This window comes from Hypanus sabinus, chromosome 3 (genome assembly GCF_030144855.1).
Source record: "Hypanus sabinus isolate sHypSab1 chromosome 3, sHypSab1.hap1, whole genome shotgun sequence".
NCBI classification, from domain to species: Eukaryota; Metazoa; Chordata; class Chondrichthyes; order Myliobatiformes; family Dasyatidae; genus Hypanus; species Hypanus sabinus.
Window position 1 is genome coordinate 55,736,731 of NC_082708.1, and position 23,990 is coordinate 55,760,720.

The 23,990-nt window shown below is 40.3% G+C and overlaps 1 protein-coding gene across 1 annotated transcript in view; it reads right to left on the reverse strand.

Moving 5' to 3' along the window:
• Window positions 1-23,990, reverse strand: part of LOC132390902 (PC3-like endoprotease variant B) — a 786,805-nt gene that overhangs the window by 231,712 nt on the left and 531,103 nt on the right. Inside the window, exon 15 of the mRNA XM_059963438.1 lies at window positions 23,037-23,137. Coding sequence (XP_059819421.1) covers window positions 23,037-23,137 — 101 coding nt within the window. The remainder of the gene's footprint in view (window positions 1-23,036; window positions 23,138-23,990) is intronic.

A 23,990-nucleotide genomic window follows, 5' to 3' on the forward strand; every position in this document is an offset into this window, starting at 1 on the left:
TTTTTTTAACATGCATTCCTCCTCAAGAAGCCAACTTTGAGTCAGCTTTTCAATCACCTGCAAAGCTTTTCCATGACCTCCCCCCTCACTTGAAATCACTGATCATTTTGCAGCTGGTACTCCTTTCCCCCTGCCCCCTCACCTTCCTATTCTGGCTTCTTTCCCTTTCCTTTCAGTCCTCATGAAGGGTCTTGATCTGAAATGCCGATTGCTTATTCCTCTCCATAGATACCGCATCATTGCTGAGTTCCTGCAGCATTTTATGTCTGTTACTCTGGATTTCCAGCAATAGCCCAATCTCTTGTGTTCATAATTTTGTTCCTTTTCTCATCTCTTCTTTTTATTTCTCTATTATATTTGGATTGTCACCTTGCAGTCCATACTCCTGCCTCTCCAAAGATGTTAAGATTCCTTCAGCAGAGTTTCTGTCTCACTCACTGTACTAAAAGTGCAAGGTTAATACGTTCTGAATACATCATCACTCTTCACAATCCTGTCTTAAAAGGAGAGCTTTTGTGCAGGTTCAGGTCATGGAGCTAACAATCTGAAAGAGTTAATCTCATGCTCATTTTACAGTATTGGTTTCTTGTTCTTTTCCCCAAGTCATCATCCTCTGAGTACCCTCTTACCTGCACAGTCTCTTGTTATAACTTCTGCAGGCATTAGACCACTGCCATACTTGTGTCACTACCACTGTGTATTTCACTGTTAAATGATTACCCAGACGTTGTTTCTGTGACAATTTCTCCCACAAGAGCCATTTTTCGTTACCTCAGTATAGTGTGCAAAGGAGTGGTGGAATCTTTGGGGTGGTGATGGAAATGTGGGAAGAATAAAATAGGTTGGGGTAGCTTTAGTGTAAAACATGTTGCTTAATGGTTGCTGTAGATTCAGCAGGCTAAAGGCCTAATTTCTGTGTTATTTCTTTCTATGATTACCTTCATAATTGAAAAATAGATACATTTTTATATTGCAACTACAACCAATATTAATTTTTGAAGCTGAATTGAGCCCTTTTCCTCATTGAAGGATGTTCCAAACAATACAGGCATTCCATTTGTTCATTTAACTCCTGGTTTTGGATAAGATACCTCACCAAGCATGTTAACTTCCACCAATGGCAATCCCACTTCTGATTCATTCTATTTCATATTTGCTGACTAATCTGGACTTTATCACTAGCCTTCTCATAACTAATCTCTACAGCTTCTAAAGAAATCAAAAATTCACTATTCACCACTCATCTTTTGCCACCGTCCTCATTTGGTAAACACATTGTCTGCAGTGCACCATATTTAAAATCTTAACATAATTTAGAATTCCACTGCAGTGAACAACCTCATCTTTCCAATTTTCCATAGTCAACATCTAACAGTCTTCTGATATTGATGCTGTGTATTTAAATCTTTGCAGCAGTATTGGTGGCATCAGCTTCAGCTGTCTCCATCCAATTGCCTTGGATTACCCTTGTATCTCCAACCATCCTTCGACCTCCAACTTCGAGAAAGCTTGCTTAAATTCCAGCTATTTGACCAAGTTTTTAGTTAGCTCTTCCACTTCTTGTTCCTCCGTGACCTTTCCTTTTGTGTTAAGGTACTTCATAATATAAGTGGTGATTGTTGATATCATTCTGCAAGAACGGATCTTGTAACTGTTCTTATTACAATTGCTTTTTCTGAGAATGGAGACCTAGGGGCTGATTATGCAGTTCACTGCACTGGGACTGCTTCTCATCAAGCATTGCCTGTGCCTCCGCTGAAATGAAGTGACCTTGTACAATAATGCAAGGACAGTTCATTTAAATATTTCTGTGACACTGCTGACATGCAGTGCATGACACTTTGAAAGCAGCACGTGGTCAAGGGCTGGGATGCCGAGTGCGTTACCATGTTCCCTGGTACTAAAAAAAAACAGGAGAGCTGGAAGGGCATACCAAGGAGATAGTCAACCGAGATCCCATTCTCTTAATTCTCTAATACATTTAAAAGATAAGAATTTGGAAATAAAACAGTTTTGTTTTCTGTGCACAATGGTAGCAGACTTCAACATTTTGAAGCCCCATAACATTAACCTGCACAAAAACTTCCCTTTAGATTAACATTATTTTCTAAGTGAGAGCATCTGAGGGTAACCTAAACAAAATATAAGTATTCTCAGTGTTGTGCCACAGCGCTCGATCTTGCTTCTTCTTACTATTAACAGTAACGATGTGTGCTCTTGCTTCTTTTCTTTTCCTGGCTCCTGCTGAAGGCTGTTTCTGTGTGGTCATCACAGGAGTGCAGGGCTAGAGTTAAAGGTACCGCTCATTCTATGATTCGAAAGCCTAATGACACTGCCTGTCCTGTCACAGAATGACTATCAGTGTTCAACCTTCAACAGAAACACGAGGGATATAAACAAGAAGTATCTAATTATTTTTTAAACGTGAAATATTTTGATGTCTTTTTAACAAGAACAAGCATTAAGTTTAACACAATTATCTCTATTCATTAGAGCAAGTTTGATCTGGTACCATAAACTAAGGCTAAAAATTTCATAAACATTTTAAAAGTTATCCTGCCATTCCATTTTATTTTGTTTCTAACTGTGATATCAATTTGACTAAATGGGAACATAAATGTACTTAAGATTTGCAAATAATTATTAGAAATGCTGAGGGACATTTAGTTTTGATGAACTCACATAAATATCTACAACTACCCTGCTGCTTTAATTTTACCTCCAGTTGTTTTATTATGTTAAGAATTATCAGTAGGAAGCACTATAAAATTGTTATTGGTGCTGCTGCGAGATTGCCTTGTATACAAAGCAAACTTGCTTTTGTTGCTAAACAAGTGAAGGCAGGTTTTAAAATTCAAACTTGTAAAATCTTTGATCTCAGGGGAGCACCAAAACAGCCATTGCCACTGACAGTAAATCTCTATGTAGGTGGAAACACTTCAAGCTTTTCAGTAAGTACATATGCCAAGTAAGTAGGAGGAATTAAACACCATGAAACCTTTAGAAATCAGGGTGCAAGAAAACACATAGCAGGAAGGAAGCATCCGGCAAAATGGCAACTAGTTAGCAGCTGCCACTATGACCTCTAACTGCATCCATGGCAACTAGGCTAAAGATGAAGTTCAGTTTTATTATTCTCACACCCACAATGTCAAGCTTGTGAATCCCAGTGCTATTCTGTAGCTGAAATCAGTAAACAGATCTGTGTTCATTGGACCAGTGCTGATATCCTTTAGCTAATGAGTGCAATCATCACTTTCTTGCCAGAAACTGCTGCATGAAGAGATAATATGTACTATGGTAATATTTACCCAAAACATGATGAAATGGTCACAGAAAGGAGCAAAAGCGTAACACAATGCAGAAATATTCCTTTTTCTTCTGTGCAATATGGCCTATTTGTGTTTTTAATTTGGGTGCTGTTTTATAAGGAAACAAGCAAGCGGCAATATGTTGAAAATATACTCTGGCTTTCCACAGGAGCATTATTTCTTCAGAGACTTCATAAGGAGAAAACAGAAAGCACAACAGCAGAGGAAATTATGGACTCTATCTAAGTTCATTATTGTTCAAAACTCTGTGATAAAGATATTCAGCTATCCCACTGATTAAAATTCACCTTCAAGTTATTTAGTAGTGTTCAGGATCACCAATAGGAAGCACCACAGTATGTCGACACTGAGAATTTTATTGCATACTAAGCAAAGATGCTTTGATATCAAGAGAGTATAAAGAGACTTAATATTTAGTGTTACATGACCCATGAAACTTTAAATCTAGCGCTACCTTGCAGCACCTAAAGACAAGTGAAAAAAAACAGGTTTACATTGCACCTTTGCAAGCACAAGTATTTTTCCAATTTTCACTTTCTTGCTGGTGCAAAGGCATTAGATTGATGTTCATTTCGCCTAAACTCTGAAGGCTGCATTCAATTCTGGAATGTCCCACATCCAACACCCCTGACCCCACTCCATCACAAATGTATTTATACTGACCGCCACAACTGCAATGCCTTCCAATTAAACTTCAGCATCTCTCATTTAAATTCCATAGGTTTGTTCAGTTCTTTCTTTATAATCTCCTCTTCTCTACAATTACTCTCCCTCAGCTCTACACACAATCAAGCAAAGGCAACATGATAAAACATTATTTGCCAAATTTGTTAAAATTTTATTGAAGATGGAATAAACAGGATGGATAAAGGAGAACCAGTAGATGTGGTGTATTCAGTTTTCCAGGTGGGATTCAATAAAACACTATATTTTGAAAAGAGTTAGGGAGGTAATAAATTGGTATGGATGGAGAGGTGTTGAACTAACATAAAACAGAGAATCAGTGTAAATAGGTCACTCCGATGGGCAATCAGTATTTAGTGGAGTACCACTGGGACCTCATCTATCTCTAATGATAAACAAGTCAGCAAGTTGTGAAGAGGACGGAGCCTTCGAAGAAATATATATTGATTAAATAAGTAGGCAAAAGTTGGCAGATGGTTTATATCATAGGGAAATGAAAGGCTATCACTTTAAAAGTCTGAAAGAAAGGACAACTTGTTATTTAAATAAAGTAGCACTATAAAATGGTGTGGTACAAGGGCACCTATGAATCTTTACGTATGCAAAACAAAAGTTTAACATGCCTGTACATTAAGACATTAGGAAGGTTAATGGAATGTTGTCCTTTGTAAAATTGGGTAAGTTTTGATAAAATTTTACAGGGCATTGGTGAGATCGCACCAGGAGTTTTGCCTGCTGATAAGAACCAAGATGGCGGCGCGATGCAGTTTGCAGCGGCCACTCCGGAGCTGATATCTGTTATCTGTTAAGTGGGGTGCCGTGCACAATCCTAATCTGATGAAAAACAGATGCGGGAGCATGGAGGAACATCTGGAAATCTCCAGGAAGGCCTTCTTCATTGCTGCTGCTGTTGTGAGGTCCGGGTCTCTGCTGAGAAGAACAGGCCCCCAGTCCTCGGGGTCGCGTTGCCGATGGCCGTTGGCAGGGGTGTCATAGTGCACTCAGCAGAGGATGGTGCTCAAAAAGGCTGTGCCTCTCTGAGCTCGGTGACTTGGAGGTTGGACAGACTCAGGAGTCCGCTGCGGTTGGGGTGCTTTCACTGTGTGCTACGCCTGCGAAGGTTGGGTCCGACGGAGCTTTCATTGCGTGCTGCGTCTGCGAAGCTGAGTCCGGTGCCGTGGAAGCCCATAGCGGGGATATTCCCTTCTGCCACCTGGGTGTGTTGATGAGTCTATCGGGACCCTGGAAACTGTACTGTGGTTTCTTTCGAACTTATAGTCTTTTAACATCTTTGGACTATTTTTACTGTGCCTATGGCCTGCTTTTTTTTATCAATTATGGTATTGTAACTATACGTTAGCTATAACTATATGTAAATATGTGGTTTTGTGTAGGTCTTGTAGCTTTAGTTTTTGCTTTGTTGGGTGGTAGAGTTGGTCTCCTGACTTGGTGTGTCTGGGTAGTCTTGTTTTGTCTGGTGAGTTTGATGCTTCTTTCTGGGGAACATGCTAAGATGGTAGCGCGATATTAATGCACAGCAGCCTCTCGGGACTCTGGATTTGGGGATTACCAAACATTATGTGGATTTTCTGGTGTAGTCTGTTTTGTCATGTGCTTTTGTGATATAATTCTGGAGAATGTTGTCTCATTTTTTAACTGCATTGCATTTGTGGTTTCTAAATGACAATAAACTGAAACTGAACTGAACTGAACTGAGCTGAGCTCCAATATGTTAGGGAGGATGTGGAATCTGTGCTTTGGAATGAATGCAGAGGAAGTTCACCAGGATGATCCTGGGATGAAGGGAGTGGATATATGAAGAGTAGTTTGGTGGCATGGATATGCAGTAGTTGGAGCTGCTGTCACAGAGATACAGGAACATAGATTCAGTTCTGACTGCATTCGTGATATCAGCTCAACTGGCTGTTATAAATCACCCCTGAGTTCACATTAATTGGCATGGTGCAGGTTAAAAGAACATTGATGGGCATCTGTGAAAGTGAACACGTTGAAGGGGTACTGTGAATCAGAGAGAAATGGAAAGCGACTGAGGGGACTGCTCCCCTGAAATCTAGCATGGATCAGATGGGTCAAGTGGTCTCTTTCTTTCCTGATAAAAGCAGAAGCAGGATCTAGAGATTTGAACTCACTTGAAAACAAATGAAAACTGACATATTCCACCATGTCTCTTCCCCTCACTCCAAATTAAAATCATTTATCTGCTCCTGAAGGTTGGCAGATTATTTCTATTCCCCCAAATTCCATTATGTAACCATGATCACCTAATTTGCTCAGTACTTATGAATTCAAGAGCAAATAATAATTCAAAAGCAAAATGCCATGGATGTTGGAAATTAGAAACAAGAAAGAAAATTCTCAGCAGATTAAAGTGGACCTGTAACCTGTCATCAGAACAAGAAGGAGCATTATTTTCAAATAATTTTAGTACAGAAGCAAAAGAACTCTTTGTCCTAATTTTAGAAAATATAAGTTACCAACCTACAGAAACCCACAAACTTGGCCAATTATCAAACCTAATTAACTGAACTAATCAAATCCTTCTGCCTAGACAAGGAACTAGGAACAACCGAGGTTTGAACTGAAATCTGGAATGAGTGTATACCCTTTGGAGTTTAGAAGCATAAGAGATGATCTTACTGAGGAGGACCAAAAGTGTCAATGCTGAGTGAATGTTTCTCCTCATGGAGATATCCAGAATAGGGGAGCATACTTTCAGAACAAAGCTCATCAATTTCGAATGGAAATGGGGAGCACTTTTTTCTCTCAGTGGATCCTGGTTCATTTGGATTTTCTATCAGGGAATTGTGGGCTCTCTACTCACAGCCTAGAGTGATGTGGAAATTAATCATTGAATATATTTAAGTGAGGACTAAAAGACCTTTAAACTATAGGAGAGTCAAGAAGTATGGGAAGAACATGGGGAAAGTTGTATTGAGGTCAATAGTGGATCATTCTGATCTTACTGAATGATGATGTTTGCTAGAGAGACTCTTGCTCCTGCTGCTTCATGCCTTTATTGTTATTCTTGTGCAACAAGCAATGCCTGCTCCCTTTAGCCACCGTAGCTGTGCCTTCAACTAACTGCTAGGAATCTCAAGGACTGGACGCCAGTGGAGTTGCTTTTTTACGGCAGCAGTGACCCAGATTCAATCCTGACTTCTGCGTGGAGATCGCACTTTTCCTGTTACGAAGCAGATTTCCTCCTTGCACCACAGATTTTTTTTCCATCATATTCTAAAGATGTGAAGAATGGTATGTTAATTGGCCCCTGTAACTTACTCCCAGTGTGTAGTCGAGCATTAAGATCTTGAGGAGTTGGTCGGATCACGGGGAGAAAAACAAAAGATTAGTATAATTAGACACCTGAAGGTTGGCATAGATTTAGTGAGTAAAAGGACTGTTTCCATCATTCTCTATGACTCCAGGACTTTAAAATACCTCATATTCCCACTATGTATTATATTTATCCAATTTTCCAGCACTTTGCCTGTAGCCTGCTCTGTCTTGGTGTTTGCTCAAATGCTTATTAAGTGTTGTGAGAGGTCCTGTCTCCACCACCTTCTGAAGCAGGGTCTTCCAGATTATGACCACCTCAGGCCAAAATTAATTCCCCCTCAGATTCCCTCTGAACTCTTATTCCTCACTGGTTCTAGATACCTTGGCACTGGAGAAATATTTCTTATTATCTGCCCTATCAATAGCTCTCATAACTACGTATATCTCTGTCCAGTTCCCCTTCAGCCTGCTCTGGTCCAAGGTAAACAAGTCTAGCCTGTCATAACTGAAACATTGTCTCTTGGGGATCTCCTTCAAAATCAGATTTATTATCACTGGCATATGTTGTGAAATCTGTTGTTTTGTGGCAGCAGTACATTGCAATACTAAATATAAAAAACAGAAATTGCAATAAGAAATACATAAATATGCATAAAAATTGAATGAAATTAGTAGTATAAAGACAGAATGAGAAAAGTGAGATAGTGTACATGGGTTTATTGTCCATTCAGAAATCTGATTGTGGTGGGTAAGTTACTTCTCCTACAATGTTGAGTGTATTTTTACAGGCTCCTGCACCTTCTCCGTGATGGCAGCAATGAGAAGAGGGCATATCCTGAGAGATAGGGGAGCTTAATTATGGATACTGTATTTTTGAGACATCACATTTTGATAGTGTCTTGGATGCTGGGGGGTGGGGGGGGGGCTAGTGTCCATGATGGAGCGGGCTGGGTTTGTTGCTCTCTGCAGTTTTTTCCCATCCTGTGCAGGGCCCATCCTTACTATCCAGTGATGCAACCAGTTAAAATGCTCTTCATGGTAATCAGTTTAAATTGACGAGAGTCCTTGGTAACATAACAAGTCTCCCCAGTCTCGTAACGAAATCTAGCCACTCTTGTGCCTTCTTTGTAATTGGATCAATATGATGGGCCCAGGATAGATCTTCAGAGATGCTCAGGAACTTAAAACTGCTCACCCTTTCTACTTCTGTTCCCTCAATGAGGACAGGTGTGTGTTCCCTCCATTTTCCCTTCCTGAAGTCCATAACTGATTCCTTCATCTTACTGATGTTGAGTGCAAAGTTATTGTTGTGACACCACTCAACCAGCCGAACTATCTTACTGCTGTATGCCTCCTCATCGCCATCTGCCAACAATAATTGTGTCGTCAGCATATTTATTGGTAGTGTTTAAGCTGTGCCTAGCCACACAGTAGTGGGTGCAGGGAGAGTAGAGCAGTGGGCTAAGAATGAATTCTTGAGGTGCGTCACTGTCGATTGTCAGTAAGAAGAATATGTTACTTCTGATCTGCCGCTGACTAATGAAGAAGTCAAGGGTCCAGATGCAGATCGGGGTACAGAGGCCCATGGTTTGGAGCTTGTTGATTAGTACTAAGGGTATGATGATGTTGTACACTCAGCTCTTTTGTACTCTCTCCAGCACAATCACATCATCTTTTAGTTTGGCAAATGAAACTGCACACAATATTCTAGCTGTGGCCTAACCAATGTTTTATAAAGTTATATACCAAGTCGTTACTGCACTTATATATCTGCCCTGGCTAGTGAAGAGAAGCATCTTGTACACATTTTTCGCCATGCGATATATCTGCAAAACCTTCTTTTGGGATCTTGAGACTTGTACACAAGGTCCCTTTAAACGAAGTCCCTTTGGTTCTCAATACTTCCTGGTGCCCTAATATTTATGACATATGCCGTATTATTTTCTGAACCCCAGAATTCATTGCCTCAAACATATCAGGATTAAATTCCATCCGTAATTTTCTTGCCTGATTTACAAGCTGATCAGTATCATTCATTAGCTTAAGACTATCCTTCTCACTGTCAATAATAACACCGATTTTTGTGTTATCTACAAACGTACACATCACATGTCCTACATTGCTGTTTATGTCATTAATACACATAACAGATGACAAGGATTCCAGAACTAATCTCTGTGTTACACCACTGCTCATAGGCTTCTAGTCAGAAAAGTAACATTTCACCATAATTATTACCAAGTCAACTTTGGATCCATTGTGCCAGTTTCACCTACTTTCCAGGCATTATAAAAGGCCTCAGTGAAATCCATGTAAACCATACCAACCACACTGCTCTCATCAGATACTTGTTCCAAAAGCTCAGTTAGTCAGTCAGGATCTCCAGTAATCTCTACACTGATTCTCCCTAATTAACCTTTCCAGGTGGACTGCCCCTCAGAATATTTTCAATAATTTCCCTCCCTCATACCTTCGACTAACTGGCCTATAAGAACATGAGCTATCCTGTTGGTATCATTCAGAGCTCAGTTCTGGTCAACGAAGGTTCAAATATTGTTCTCTGAGCTCCAGTAAAACCCGACCCTTAAATCCCATGGCAAACTGGGAGTGATTTTATCAGAACCTGGCAATTTATCCATCTTAACACTTGCTAATACATCTAAGGCCTTGTCTTCTTTAATCTGAACGTGCTTGCGAATTTTATCATCTTAAGTGAAATTTCCAGCTGGAATGTTTTTCTCCTGTGAAAGACATTGGTTTCAGACCTTGTCATATCTTTTGGCTCCATGTACACATTGTACCCATGGTTACTATTATGACTTATCATAAGATATTAACATACACTATATAGGAGCAGAATTAGGACATTTGGCCCATCGAGTCTGCTCTGCCATTTCATCGTCTGATCCAATTTTCCTCTCAGCCCCAATCTTCTTCCTTTTCCCTGTATCCATTCATGCCCTGACCAATCAAGAATCTATCAAACTCAGCCATAAATATACATACAGACTTGGCCTCCACAGCTGCCTGTGGCAAATAATTGGACAGGTTCACCACTCACTGGCTAAAGAAATTCCTCTTCATCTCCATTCTAAAAGGATGCCTGTCTATTCTGTGGCTATGTCCTCTGGTCTTAGATTCTACCACTATAGGAAACATAGTTATAGAATGTCTTAGATTTTCCTTAATTTCATGTGCTATGAAGTCATACAATATGGATACAGGTCCTCTGTCCTACCAAGATGCCTGTCTAAGCTTATCTAAATTTTCCTGCATTTGGCCCATGTCTTTCTAATACATTCCTATGCATGTTGAGTAGGGTAAATCTGAGAAGATTATGACTAAGTTTGATAAGTCTGAGATATGGCTGGAACACTTGGCGAAAAAAGAGAACCTTCTCACTTTGTTGCAGATGAGAAGTAAACCTCATAATTATTGAAGTGGAAGGCACTAGTAAATGGCAGCCCAATTTTTAAGTATCTACCGTAACAAAGTGTAGGACTCTTCTATTTAACATTGAACAAATGGAATAGTTCTTTGTTCACACAATGGTGTTGATGTGGAGGATGAGGGTAAAAATATTCAGTGTGTGGCCTTGCACACTTGTAAGGAGAACCATGACTTGACTATGATTGTTGGGGCAATCAATGTCCCATTAAACAAAATAATAGAAAATCTGCAAAACTGTTTCAGCCCAGCACAGTTAGAAATGTAGAAATTTACAAGCTTGCAACTCAGATTAACAAATAAAACGTTTATTCTAATATATCTGCTTCAGCATTGCCACCTTATCGCATTCTTGGATTGCGCACCATTTGATAATTTGTTTGTACAGTAATCAAAGACATATGAAATTCAAGATACAACACATACTGGATCTTGTATTTGAACAGAAATACAAAGTATCTGCACTTAGAGAAATATCTTTCAGGATTCATGCATGAAAATTAAAAGGCACCAAACTTATATATGAAGCAAACCAATTGCTTAAATGAGAAAAAAAATACCAGTAACCAATGCAATGCATGTTCAAGCAGAGGCTAAATCTTCACAGACTATTGAGTGAAACCCATTATGCTGGTATTAGGAGTCAGTAAGAGTTTCTGGTTTTCTGGAGATTAATAAGTGACATTTAAGAGTGGTACATAAAAGACTATATAATTTGTTAATTTTTCAATATTTGTATACAGAGTTAGCAGGGTAAAGAATCTGACTTCTAACTATTCCAAATTTAATGTTGAGGGTGAAAATCAAAGTTACTTGATAATTTACAATCACAAATGATTAAGAATCATATGAACTAAATTGAATGGAATGGCATACTGTGCAGAGGATGAAGATAGTCTGCAGAGAGATATTGATAGGTTAAGTGAGTGAGCAAAAGTCTGGTAGATGGAGTACGATATTGGTAAATATGAGGTCAAACTTTGAAAGAAAAATAGCTCAAATTATTAGTTAATGTGAAAGAATGCAGCCTGCTCTTATGCGGTGGGATTTGAGACTACTTGTGCATAAATTGTAAAAGATTTGTTTGCAGTTGCAACAGGATACACAAGTGTAAAGAAGATGAAATAATTGTTACTCCAGATCTGTTGTAACACAAAAATAACACAAAAGATAAAAAAAACTTAATTAAAATAAAAAACCACAATAAATATTCATACGTAAGATAGATTTTATATATAGATAGATAGATAGTTTGATTTACATCTATAAAATGAAGCTGGGCTGTACATAAGATGACTGACAGAAAATAATAAAGTAATGGTGTAGTTAGTGGGTGGAAGTGTTGATATGTCTTACTGCTTGGGGAAGGTAACTGTTTTTGAGTTTGGTGCTTCTGGTGTAGATGTTAGCCTCCTCCCTGGAGGGATTGGGACAAACAGTCCATGAAAAAGGTGAATAGTATCCTTCATGATATTACTGGTCCTTTTCCAGCACCTTTCTCTATATGAGTCCTTAATGTCAGGTAGGCTGGTGCTTGTGATCTTTGGGCTGTCTTGACTACCCATTGTAGACCCTCCTCTCCACCCCAGTGCTGCATTTGTACCAAGCAATGATACAGCTTGTCAGGATGCTCTCTACCATCCAGTGGCCCTGACCTCATGCATCATGAACACCTTAGAGAGGCTGGTCAGATCAGCCCTCGATCCCCTGAAGTTTGCCATCCATCGACACATTGGACGATGCTGCTACCTACCTGCTGAACAAAGCTTATTCCCATTGGATAAGCAGAGCAGCACTGCGAGGATAATTTTTTTTGGATTTCTCAAGTTCCTTCAATACCATACAGCCCTCATTGCTGGGGGAGAAGCCCCATTTAAAGCAAGTTGGCACTTCCATTGAATCCTGGATAATGGACTACCTGACTGGCAGACCACAGTCTGTCACTTCAGAGCTGTGTATCAGATATGGTTATAAGCAGTACCAGGACCCAACAGGGCACTATATTGGTTCTCTTCCTGTTTACTCTGTATATCTCAGATTTGAGATACAACACTGAATCATATCGTCAGCAGAAATTCTCTGATGACTCAGAAATAATTGTGTGCATAAGGAAGGATGGGAAGCTGAATACAGGGCCCTGATGGAAGATTTTGTCAAATGGTGCAAGCTGAATCATCTGCAGCTCAACATCAGTGAAACAGAGAAGATGAGGAAATATAAGCCTACACTGCTCCCTGTTGATGGTGAGGACATGGATGTAGTCAGGACCTACAAGTACCTGGGGGTGCACCCAGATGACAGACTTGAGTGGAGCGCCAACACAGATGCTGTGTACAAGAAGGACCAAAGTTGCCTTTACTTTCTAAGGTGACTGAGGTGCCTTGGAGTATGCAGACTTAGGGATGTTGGTGGCTGATAGGAAGCATATGGGGATAGCACCCTGGATGAGTGATGCGATGAACTGTTGTGCACACTCCCTGAGTACTCGACTTGGGCTGTTGTCTGGCTGGGCCACTTTACTGGGCTTGACTTTCTGTAGAGTTCTTCTCATGTCTGCTGCAGTTAAAGACAATAGCTGCTCTCCTGGGAGGGGTGTAGTTTTCATGGCTGGCATTGTGTTGCATGCCTTGAAGTGTGCATACAAGTTTTTAGACATTAGGGAGGAAGGCGTTTCTGGTACAGTCTATGCTATTTTTCTTTCCATAGTCTTTAATGCCCTTGATGCTTAGCCACATACCCCGGGGTTCATTATTGGACAGATGTTCCTCAATTTTTTTGTGCTAGAGAGCCTTTGCTCTCCTGATGCCCAAGATGTGATTTCTCTTGGCTGCTCTGAGAGTTGTTCTGTTACTGGACTTGAAGTAAGGAGCACACCTCTACGTTCAGCTAGGGCTTGTATTTGAGCCATGAGATGACCTTTCATAAGGTACTAACATTCTCTACACACTCACTGATGTAGCTGATGGTAGAAGAGGCATATTCCTCGAGTTCAACAAGAAAGGAAATTAAATGTTGGCCTTCATTGCTAGGAAGATTGAATTTAAGAGTTGGGAAGTTATGCTGCAATTGTATAATTGTACTAGTGAGGCTGAACATGGAATAGTGTATGCAGATCAAAACTTTTTACTTGAGTAAAGGCATATGTGCTTTAGAGGTGGTGAGCAAGAGGTTCACTGGGTGGATTCCGAAGATAAAGAGAGATTGTGTTGCTCTTCAACTACTCTCACTGGAATTTAGAAGTATGATAGGGGATCTATTGAAACATCCAAAATTATGAAAGGGATAGTGTGGGAAAGTTGTTTCCACTGGTAAGTGAGACTTGTGCTGGGGGACATAGCCTCAAGATTCAGGGGATTAGATGTAGGATGAAGATGAGAAGAAACTGCTTTTCCCAGAGAGTAGTGAATCTATGGAATTCTCTCCCCAGCGGAATAGTTGAGGACACTAACTTTAATATATTTAAGATGCTTTTAGATAGATAGGTAATGGGAAAAATGCCTCTTTGATATTTGAGGTAGGAGCAGAGTCGTCTGCCAAATCAGACATGACCAACTGGCAAACTTCTGCTCCTTTTCTTATGTAGAATATAAAACTACACCTATATAACAAATTAACATTCAGGTTAAAATGTTAAAATCAAAAAATATTCTAGACAACTATGGATAAGACTATGGCTAATGAGGATGAATTTCTTTTGCCAGAGGGCCGAGAATCTATGGAATTCATTGCCACAAATGGCTGTTGAGGCCAAGTAATTGGCTATAGTTAAAATGGAGTGTGGTCTGTTCTTGATTAGTAGGGTTGTCAAAGGTTATGGGGAGAAAACAGGAGAATGGGGTTGAGAGGGAAAATAAGTCAGCTATGGGCAATGGTGGAGCAGATTCAGTGCCTGAGTGGACTAATTTTGCTCCTACTGTATGCTTTATTGTTTAAGACACAGAATGGGTTCTGAATTCATTGTGACATTTTACTCATGGGAAGTAGAAGCTCCAGCACTTTTGTGGAAGCGGTCAGCGGACATCACGAACATTCTGTCAAAATGGAGAAATGTAAATGTGCTTTGGTGCAGTAGGAAGTGATTTAATTAGGTCAGTGAGGATTTGAAAACAGGATGAAGCCGATTAAAGAGATAACTGAGGTGTTATAAGAGCCTGGAATGTTACTGAGTTCTGGTCATTTCCAATTTTGATATAATACCATGGCAGATTTCCGCCAGCCTTGTCATAATGTCAAGACAACATTATCAAGTATTAAAGAATGAAATTGTGCTAGTGGGGCAAACATCAATAAAAAGTATTCACCTCTGCAGGACAAGACGCAGTAGTGAATCCTTTCTGCTGCACTATGAGCTAAAAGATCCTTGTAATGCTTCCAAGTGTGAGGTTACTGTGATGAAGCATATCATTGACAAAGACCATAAAAGACTATTGTTTGCATGTTATACACATGGATCAAAAATGAAAAAAATCTCTGTTCAAGAGAAGGGGATGTTGGCAATTATATTTGAAGTTATAGTTTTCCCATTCTTCTAGCACTAACTGTAAGACTTTGACTAACATTTTGAGGTATGTCTACTATATTCATGATGGCAGTATCAATAATGCAAAGGAAGACCATTCAACTGTCAGAACGCAACTAGCAATTTGTTAAAACTATGTTTTGAAGAAACCACTGTGGACATAGCATGCATATTTTAGCACAGTAGGCAATAGAAGATGAATTCCATGTCGTAACAATGGCTTCACAGAAAGGCCCACTTCTACAAAAGGTGCATGAACACGTCTTTAGTGTATGAAGTAATTTAGATCGAAGTCTCAACCTGATGTTCCACTCACCCAGGTAAAGTGCATGCGCAATACATCGCCCTGTCCTCTCCCGGTGTAGTGATCGCCGCGTGGTCACTGTCCAGCTTGCTAGGCAGGAGGCCACGGCAAATGACCTCTCCTACACTACTGTGTCCGTAGCAGCACCTTCTCATTGGTGCCCCCCGTTTCCACTGAGCTTACTATGTCATGGTGCAACCGAGTGTCCAGTGGTATAACTGGATGGGTGGGCTGGGCTCATTAGCCTTGGTTGGCAGCCAGTCTAAGAGAAGGGCAACTCTGACTCCAAACCCGGGCAGGTGGGGCTCATCAGCCTTGTCAGGCCATCCACCTAGGAGAAGAACACTCCGATGTAACTCCTACGACCCAAGGACCTCGCTGTCACCATCCCAAGTTGCTAGGCTATGGCAGATGAACCCAGGGTGTAAAGGGTGGGGCCAGTACCATGCACACTGCACTCCACTTTAAAAAAACCATTGCGCAGGCAGAAGGACACGGCCCACGTCTACGACCATCCTCCCTAATGGCAGACGTGGGCAGCTCCCTTTCTAAATCTTCGCTCGCGAGCCAAGCCATGCTGATGATATGTAGCATCCTAACATGAACCTATAAATCAGTATGAAAAATGTGGAAATGATTTAATATTTATAAAAGCCCTTTAAGCAGACTGAAATAAAATTATCATTATTTGATCTCAGATTACCCGTCAGAAAGTAAGCCCTGGGTGCCTATTCCTTGCAATTCCTGCACCAACTTTCATCCCACTGCTGCTGGTAGAGACGTAATCCTAATCATTGGTCATTTATAAAACACACAGCAATATGGATGTCTTTTCAGTTGAGCACTTCATTGGAGTGGTGCTTTAGAATGGCAGTTCCATAATGTTGCTCAAGGCAGAATGATGTCCATTCTTTTCTAAGCATTGGAGTGTTTTGAAGCAAATGATACAGCCAATGAGATGTGAGTGCCATTTTGCTGAGTGAAATGGATTTAAAGGCTGACAGTTTGCTTAGAAGTTTAACTGTTCCAACAAAAAGAAAGCTGAAATGAGCTTTGCTAATACCGTGAAAATAATGCAGGAATAATTAGAACTGAAACCATTGTTACTTGCAGAGCACTTTAGGCTTCATAAGCAGTATCAAAAAGGGAGTCCATTTCAATGTAGGTGGCTGATTTGAAGAGATTGTGAGCTCAGTACTGCGCTTAATGATGCACTGAGATCATTTAGTTTGTGAAATTTTACAAGAAAGCATTCAAAACAGCTCCTAACTGAAGCAGAACTTACTTTTAAAAGAACAGTTGAACTAGCTGTATCAATGAAAACAGCAGACAGAGATGCAACTGAGTTGCAGTCAGGAATGAAAGTAAGCATGGACAAAATTGCAATGTCTAACAGAAACAGAGTTGGCCGAACAAGTTGCGTTGGCAGGGCAGGGGCTTACATACACCAGACCAATAGCTAAATAATAATAATAAGTTGAACAATGCAGGAAGTAACACAAAGTAGGACACACTCACAGTACTTGTCAGGCAGAGAAAATGGACTGCACAGGGAAGAGATAAAGATAAAAAGATAAAAAGTCAAGTTGCAGTTTCAAAAAGAACACTAATCTGCATGCTGTTGATCCAATATCTTGTAATGATGGGAGTGACACTGGACTGTGCAGCCTTGAGATTTAAAATGTGAAAACTAACAATAGACTAGCAAAACGGCTTACACCAGAATTGAACAGCAAAATAATTAAAATTGAATTGGACACTGGCTTGGCTATTTCAGCCATTCCACAAAATGAGATTGAATGGCACTTCAAATATACTGAACCAAAGCCAGCAGACATACAGCTGAGAACTTGTACTGGAAAAATTAAAACTCCTGTGGGAACGACATTTGTAACAGTGAAGTAAAACAACAACAAGCCACATTGGGCTAGTATGTGGTTAAAAACTGAAGGCCCAACATTGTGGGGATGTGAGTGGCTGAGACAATTACAACTTGATTGGAAATCCATTCACTATTTGCATTCCACATTACTTGTAATGAATTCAACTGCAAGTGAATTAAGAATGGTACAAGATGATGCCTCAGGAGTCTTCAAGGATGGCACTGGAAAACTCAAATATATCAAGGGTAAAATAGTGTTAAATGAAAATGGTACATCCAAGTTTTGCAAAGCCCATCAGGTTTCTTATACCATCCGTGATAAAGTATTCAGTGAGTGTTGAGGCCAAAGGAATACTTTCCAAGATTGAGTGAAGGCCATAGGCAACACCAGTAGTCCCAGTAGCCAAAAAGAATGGGTCTGTTAAGATCTGTGTGTGATCTTATGGTCATCATCGTCCCTGTATTGAACGTAGATCAACACCCTTTGCCCAGGATAGAGGATATCTTTGTAAACCTTTCTGAAGAAAATCCCTTCAGCTAAGTGGACTTAGCTGAGGCCTACCCACAGATGGAAATGGAAGAAGAGTCCAAAGTGTTTCTCACCATAAACACTCACTAAGGGCTTTATTGCTATAAACGTCTTATTTTTGGAGTAGTGTCTGCATCTGCACTCTGGCAGAAAACTATATACCAAGTGCTGCAAGACTGCCCAGGCAATCAGTGTTACCTGGATGGCATCATTGCTACCAGTAAGAATAACAAGGAGCATCTCCAGAATCTCAAGACAGTGTTAAAAGATTATAAGATTATGGGCTCAACTAAGATGGAGCGGTTATGTTGTTTGGATGAAAGACGAACGTCTGCCGAAACAAATCTTCTACTCCCAGCTTAAAGAAGGCAAATGTAAAAGAGGTGGACAACAGAAGAGATTCAAAGACATCTTAAAAGCCAACATGAAGAAATGTAACATTGACATCAACAATTGGGAAACCAATGCCAAGGACAGGAAACTCTAGCAAGCCATCATCTGAGAAGGAACAGCAACTTCCGAAACCAACAGATATGCAGAATTAGAAGAAAAGAGAAGAAAATGGAAAGAGAGGCAGCAACAACCAAAGCTTGATCTGCCTTCTGGAACTACCTGTCCTGAATGCCGAAGAACTTTCAAAGCCAAGATTGGACTAATAAGCCAATTGAGAACCAATAAATAGATCAACAGAATGAAGACCATCATCCTCGACCTCGAGGGATAGCCACGATGACGAAAGCATGACACAACAAAAGTGAATTCTTTAAACCAAGCATCACTTACCGTGGTCATGCTATTGACACACAAGCATTACACAAGTGTGCTGAGAAAATTCAAGCATTGGTGGATGCTCCACGGTGAATGGAAATGTCACGGTTGTGGTCCTTTTTAAGAATTGGCACCTATTGTAACAGGTTCCTGCCATACCCGACTACTGTGCTCAACCCCTCGAACTCATTACTGCAGATCAGAAAGAAATGGCAATGGACAAAGCAATGTGAAGTTGCTTTCCAAAAGGTAAAGGAAATGGTGATGTCAGACACTGTACTCACACATTATGATCCACATTGTCCAGTGAAGCTTGCCATCCACTGTTCAGGATGTCAACACATTGAGAAGAAAGATGTCCGAAGTTGTCAGAACAACTTCCTGCATTCCCAGAGTCAACTCCTACAACCATCACAGAGGAAGCCCCAGAACCTGACATTGTTTCACAGCCACAAGTCACTCTTGCTAAACAGAGTGATGTCCCCCTTATTAGGAAAAATGTTATCCCACAAGAGTAAGAAATCCTCCTAAATAATGTGTGTGTGTAAAACTGGGCAATTTACTGGCAAAACACCTAACTGGTGTCCTGTACCTAAAAGCAAGGTGGCAGTGATTTTAAGGCTCTGGGTCGGATCCTCAGTGGGTGTGATGTCTCATATACTTCTTGATGCAATTCGCTGAATTCAACCTCCCTGTATTGTCCTTGCCAATGCAGCAGCATTTTCAATTTGGAAGAGAGTGGAGGGAAGCTGCTAGGCAGCAATGTCTTTAGTGATTTTTGTGGGGTTTTGTGTCGTACTCCTGTCAATCCACCACATTTTGTATTTGATTTCATTTAGATGATATCAACTCATCTACTCCATCCTGGTAGGGCAGCATCTGTGGAAATGAGCAGTCATCGTTTCGGGCCAAGACCCTTCGTCAGGACTGAAGAGAGTTCCAGTGCAGGAATCGAGTGCAGGTAGAAGGCCTGGTGGGAGGAGGGTTGAAGACGGGAGAAGGGGTCATCAATAGGGGGAGGGGAATCCTCTTCAGTCCTGATGAAGTGACTCGGCCCGAAACATTGACTGCTCGCTTCCACGGAGGCTACCCGACCTCCTGAGTTCCTCCAGTTTGTTTGTACGTGTTGCTTTGACCACAACATCTGCAGTATACTTTGTGTTTACCATCTTGGTAGCATCTGTACTTAGTTCAATATGATTGCTGTGCATAATTTCACCAAATACAAGAGGTTGATGTAGAATATTACATGCAAAGTGGCAATTCCTGACCAAACTTCATTTGCTGAAGAATGCTCAGCAGCTGTAGCAGGGCTTGAATGTGATCGCCTCCTATAACGTGAAGCCAAGTGACATAGGTGGCAAAAGGTTTTGCTCCCAATTGAGCTCAATGCCTTTTTTCACTCAGCTTTATTGTCAAAACATGGAGGTATCTTCACAGCCTCCCACAGCCCCCAATGACGCTGTCATTTCAGTCACTGAGGCTGATGGGAGAACATAATTCAGTAGAGTAGACACACCGAAAGCATCCTGCCCAGATGGGGGACTTGGCTGAATAGTAAAGACTTATGCTGATCAACTGGCAGTCTGAGATACCAGGCTTCAGTTATACTGGTGCCCAAGAAGAATGTGGTAACCTGCCTCAATGACTATCATCCTATAGCACCTACGACCAATGTGATGAAGTGTTTTGAGAAGGTGGTGATGCAACATATCAACTACTGCATGAGGAGCAACTTGGATCCATTTCAAATTGCCTACTGTTGCAACAGGTTGACAGCACGTGCCATTTTATTGGCTCTTCACTCGAACTGTAACATCTGGGCAACGAACGTGCAAACATCAGGATGCACTTCATTGACATTCAATGCCATCATCCTCTCAAAACTAATCAATAAGCTCCAAGACCTTGGCCTCAATATCTCCTTGTGCAACTGGATCCTCGATTTCCTCACTTGCAGACCCCATCAGAACAGATTTGCTCCGCAATCACCATCAGCACCACAAGGCTGTGAGTTTAGCTTCCTGCACTGTGAAGCTAAGCAGAGCTCCAATGACATACATAAGTTTGCTGATGACACTATTCGTAGGCTGAATCAAAAGTGATGACGAATCAGCATATAGGAGGGAGATAGAAAATCTGGCTGAGTGGGGCCACATCAACAACCTCTCACTCAATGTCAGCAAGACTGATGAGTTGATTATTGATTATGGGAGGAGGAATCCAGGGGTCCATGAGTCAATCCTCATCGGGAGATCAGAAATAGAGAGAGTTAGCAACCTTAAACTCCTTGGTGTTATCATTTCTTTCTTCTTAGCACTTCTTTCTATTTTCTGTGATTGCTCACAAGAAAACAAATCTCAGGGTTGTATATGGTGACATAAATGCAATTTGATAAGAAATATGTTTTGAACTTGGACCAATTGATAAATATCTCATTTCATTATATCCAATCTTTCATTTCATGAAAACAGCATCATTCAGTGAAATAAATGCATAAAATAAAGTGGAAAGTGATTTCTTTTGCCCAAAATGTTAATGCATGTGCTTTTTGTTGCAGTTTTTTTGTTATTTTACCTCATGAAACCTTGGACTGTTTCTTTCTGCTTGTTCTAATTTTATATACCTAAGGGAACTATACTTTTGTTATAAAAATTAGATCCAAAAAGGATGTGGAATTTGAGTTGTAAAGAGGATATATGCAACAGTTAGCCTGATTGATTTTTGCACCTGAGTGCCTTGACACATCCTCTTTAAGGGAACATTTTCTCTCTAGGAATATCCTACCAGGAATATTTTCAATCTTTGTCAGATTACCCTATCAATTTCTAACACCATGGCCAATAAATTAACTTGGACCAGTGTTCAAGTGTCCCCTCGAAGACAAAAAACCCAAGCTCATCATAAAACTGGTCTTCAGACCTCATCAGAATAATGATGCAGAGCTGCTGACAGCGTCATGCTTTTACAAGCAGTTTGCTCAACTGAAGAATTGAATGTCAGATTATCTCCTTTGCTGTCAGCAACTCTCAAGCAAGTCTTGAAAAGGTGAAGGAGTATAGTAAGAAGATTGTTCATAAACACAACTTCCAACAATTGACAGAAATGTTGTGGATCAGGATAAAAAATACTGTTCCATCTATTTCGATGTCAATTTCAAGTCATTAATTGGACATGCTACTAACTGTCGCTGCTGGATAGACCATATAGACATCTAGAAATTACAAACAGAACAGATCCAGCCCAGATTTCCAGAAACATCCATTTGTTTTGTCAGAGATAAAAGAAACTCAAATCTGGAAGAAGAATCTGCTGAGGGAACTCAACAGGTTGAACTGTAAGTGTGGGAGGAAAGAAGCTTGCATTTTATTTGAAAGAAACAAATCAATTTGTTCAAAGCACCACACTGAATTTCAAATAAACACTGCCTGAAGCTGACATGAACCAGGACAATTATTGAAGACTCAAAACAGGACTTCTTTCCTCTTCTAAACCAAAGTTCACTCTGGTCAAAATCCTACCTTTAGCATGATGCTAAAGCTGTCCATTATTTAAGTTCAATCTGTGCAACAACTAGGTATATTTGGCCGCTCAGAAATAATATTACGTTGTGTAAAAATCTTAAATCATAAGGAACACTGTTTTCTATCGTATGTATGATTACTGCACTTGTGACACCATGCACACTAAGACATTAGAGATTTATTGGAATTTTGGGACACTGAGAAATTGTCAACAATCATTACTGATGTGGGATCTCCTGGAAACCATGCAATTAAACTTGCATACTTCTATCACCAGTTTGATATTAATAATGACATACTATTATACAAAGGAGAGGAAGAAAGGTCTTCCTGATTTCCTGGATAAAAATTGTCTTTTAACTAATATCACTAAGATGGCAGATCCATCTTCAGGGGGAAAAAACTGAAAATGCTAGAATTACTCAGCAGGTTAGTCAACATCAGTGGGGAGATGATCAGAAATGGTGTTTCAGTTCAAATAAGTTTCATGAAAATATTTCTGAATCCAGGAACAGATATTCCACTATGTATCTAATTTACATGTTTCCATATGTAGGAGTGGAAAATAGAGATGAGCAGAGCAGTGGCAGGGAGGGGGAGGATGGGGAAGGGGGTTAGAGTGACTTTCACCTAATTACATTTTTCACCGTGATCAGGAATACCTTACAGAAAACCTTAGTTCTAAAGTCCAATTAGCATTTCAGAACAGTATTAAATGTACTATGTTTGCATTTGTGTGATAATACTTACTTGGCCTGAAGGACCAGTGCAATTATACCAGCTGCTATTGGAGCTGCACTGGAAGTACCTTTGAAGGTTGTGGTGCATTGATTATCAAGTTCTGTTGTCACCTGTTGAAAACAAAGTAATTGCACATATTATACTATTAAACGGCTTAGCACTCCAATTAGTTCCCACCCACAACTGCAACAACATTGAGCACAAAGAAACTATGAAATGTATTAAGAAGTATTTATAATGGCACAATATGAAATATGTTAACAGAACCATAACTATAATGGAATATAATACTTGCTTGATATTAAATATGACACATTATTTCACTGACCTTAACATAAAGCAGTAATTGCTTAGCTATTAGAAACATAGAAAATAGATGCAGGAGTTGGCTGTTCAGCTCTTCGAGTCTGCACCGCCATTCAGCATGATCATGGCTGATCATCCAACTCAGAACCTTCATAGAACATTGAACATAAAATGAAGAACTATGCTTTCCCTCCATACCCCCTTATCCCTTTAACCACAAGGACCATATCTAACTCCCTCTTGAACTGGCCTCAACTGTTTCCTGTGGCAGAGAATTCCACAGATTCACCACTCTCTGTGTGAAGAAGTTTTTCCTCATCTCTGTCCTAAAAGGCTTCCCCTTTATCCTTAAACTGTGACCCCTCATTCTGGACTTCCCCAACATCGGAAACAATCTTCCTGCATCTAGCCTGTCCAATCCCTTTAGAATTTTATACGTTTCAATAAGATCTCCCCTCAATCTTCTAACTTCCAGTGAGTATAAGCCTAGTCAATCCAGTCTTTTTTCATATGAAAGTCCTGCCATCCCAGGAATCAAACTGGTGAACCTTCTTTGGACTCCCTCTATGGCAAGAATGTCTTTCCTCAGATTAGGGGATCAAAACTGCACACGATACTGCAGGTGTGGTCTCATCAAGGCCTTGTACAACTGCAGTA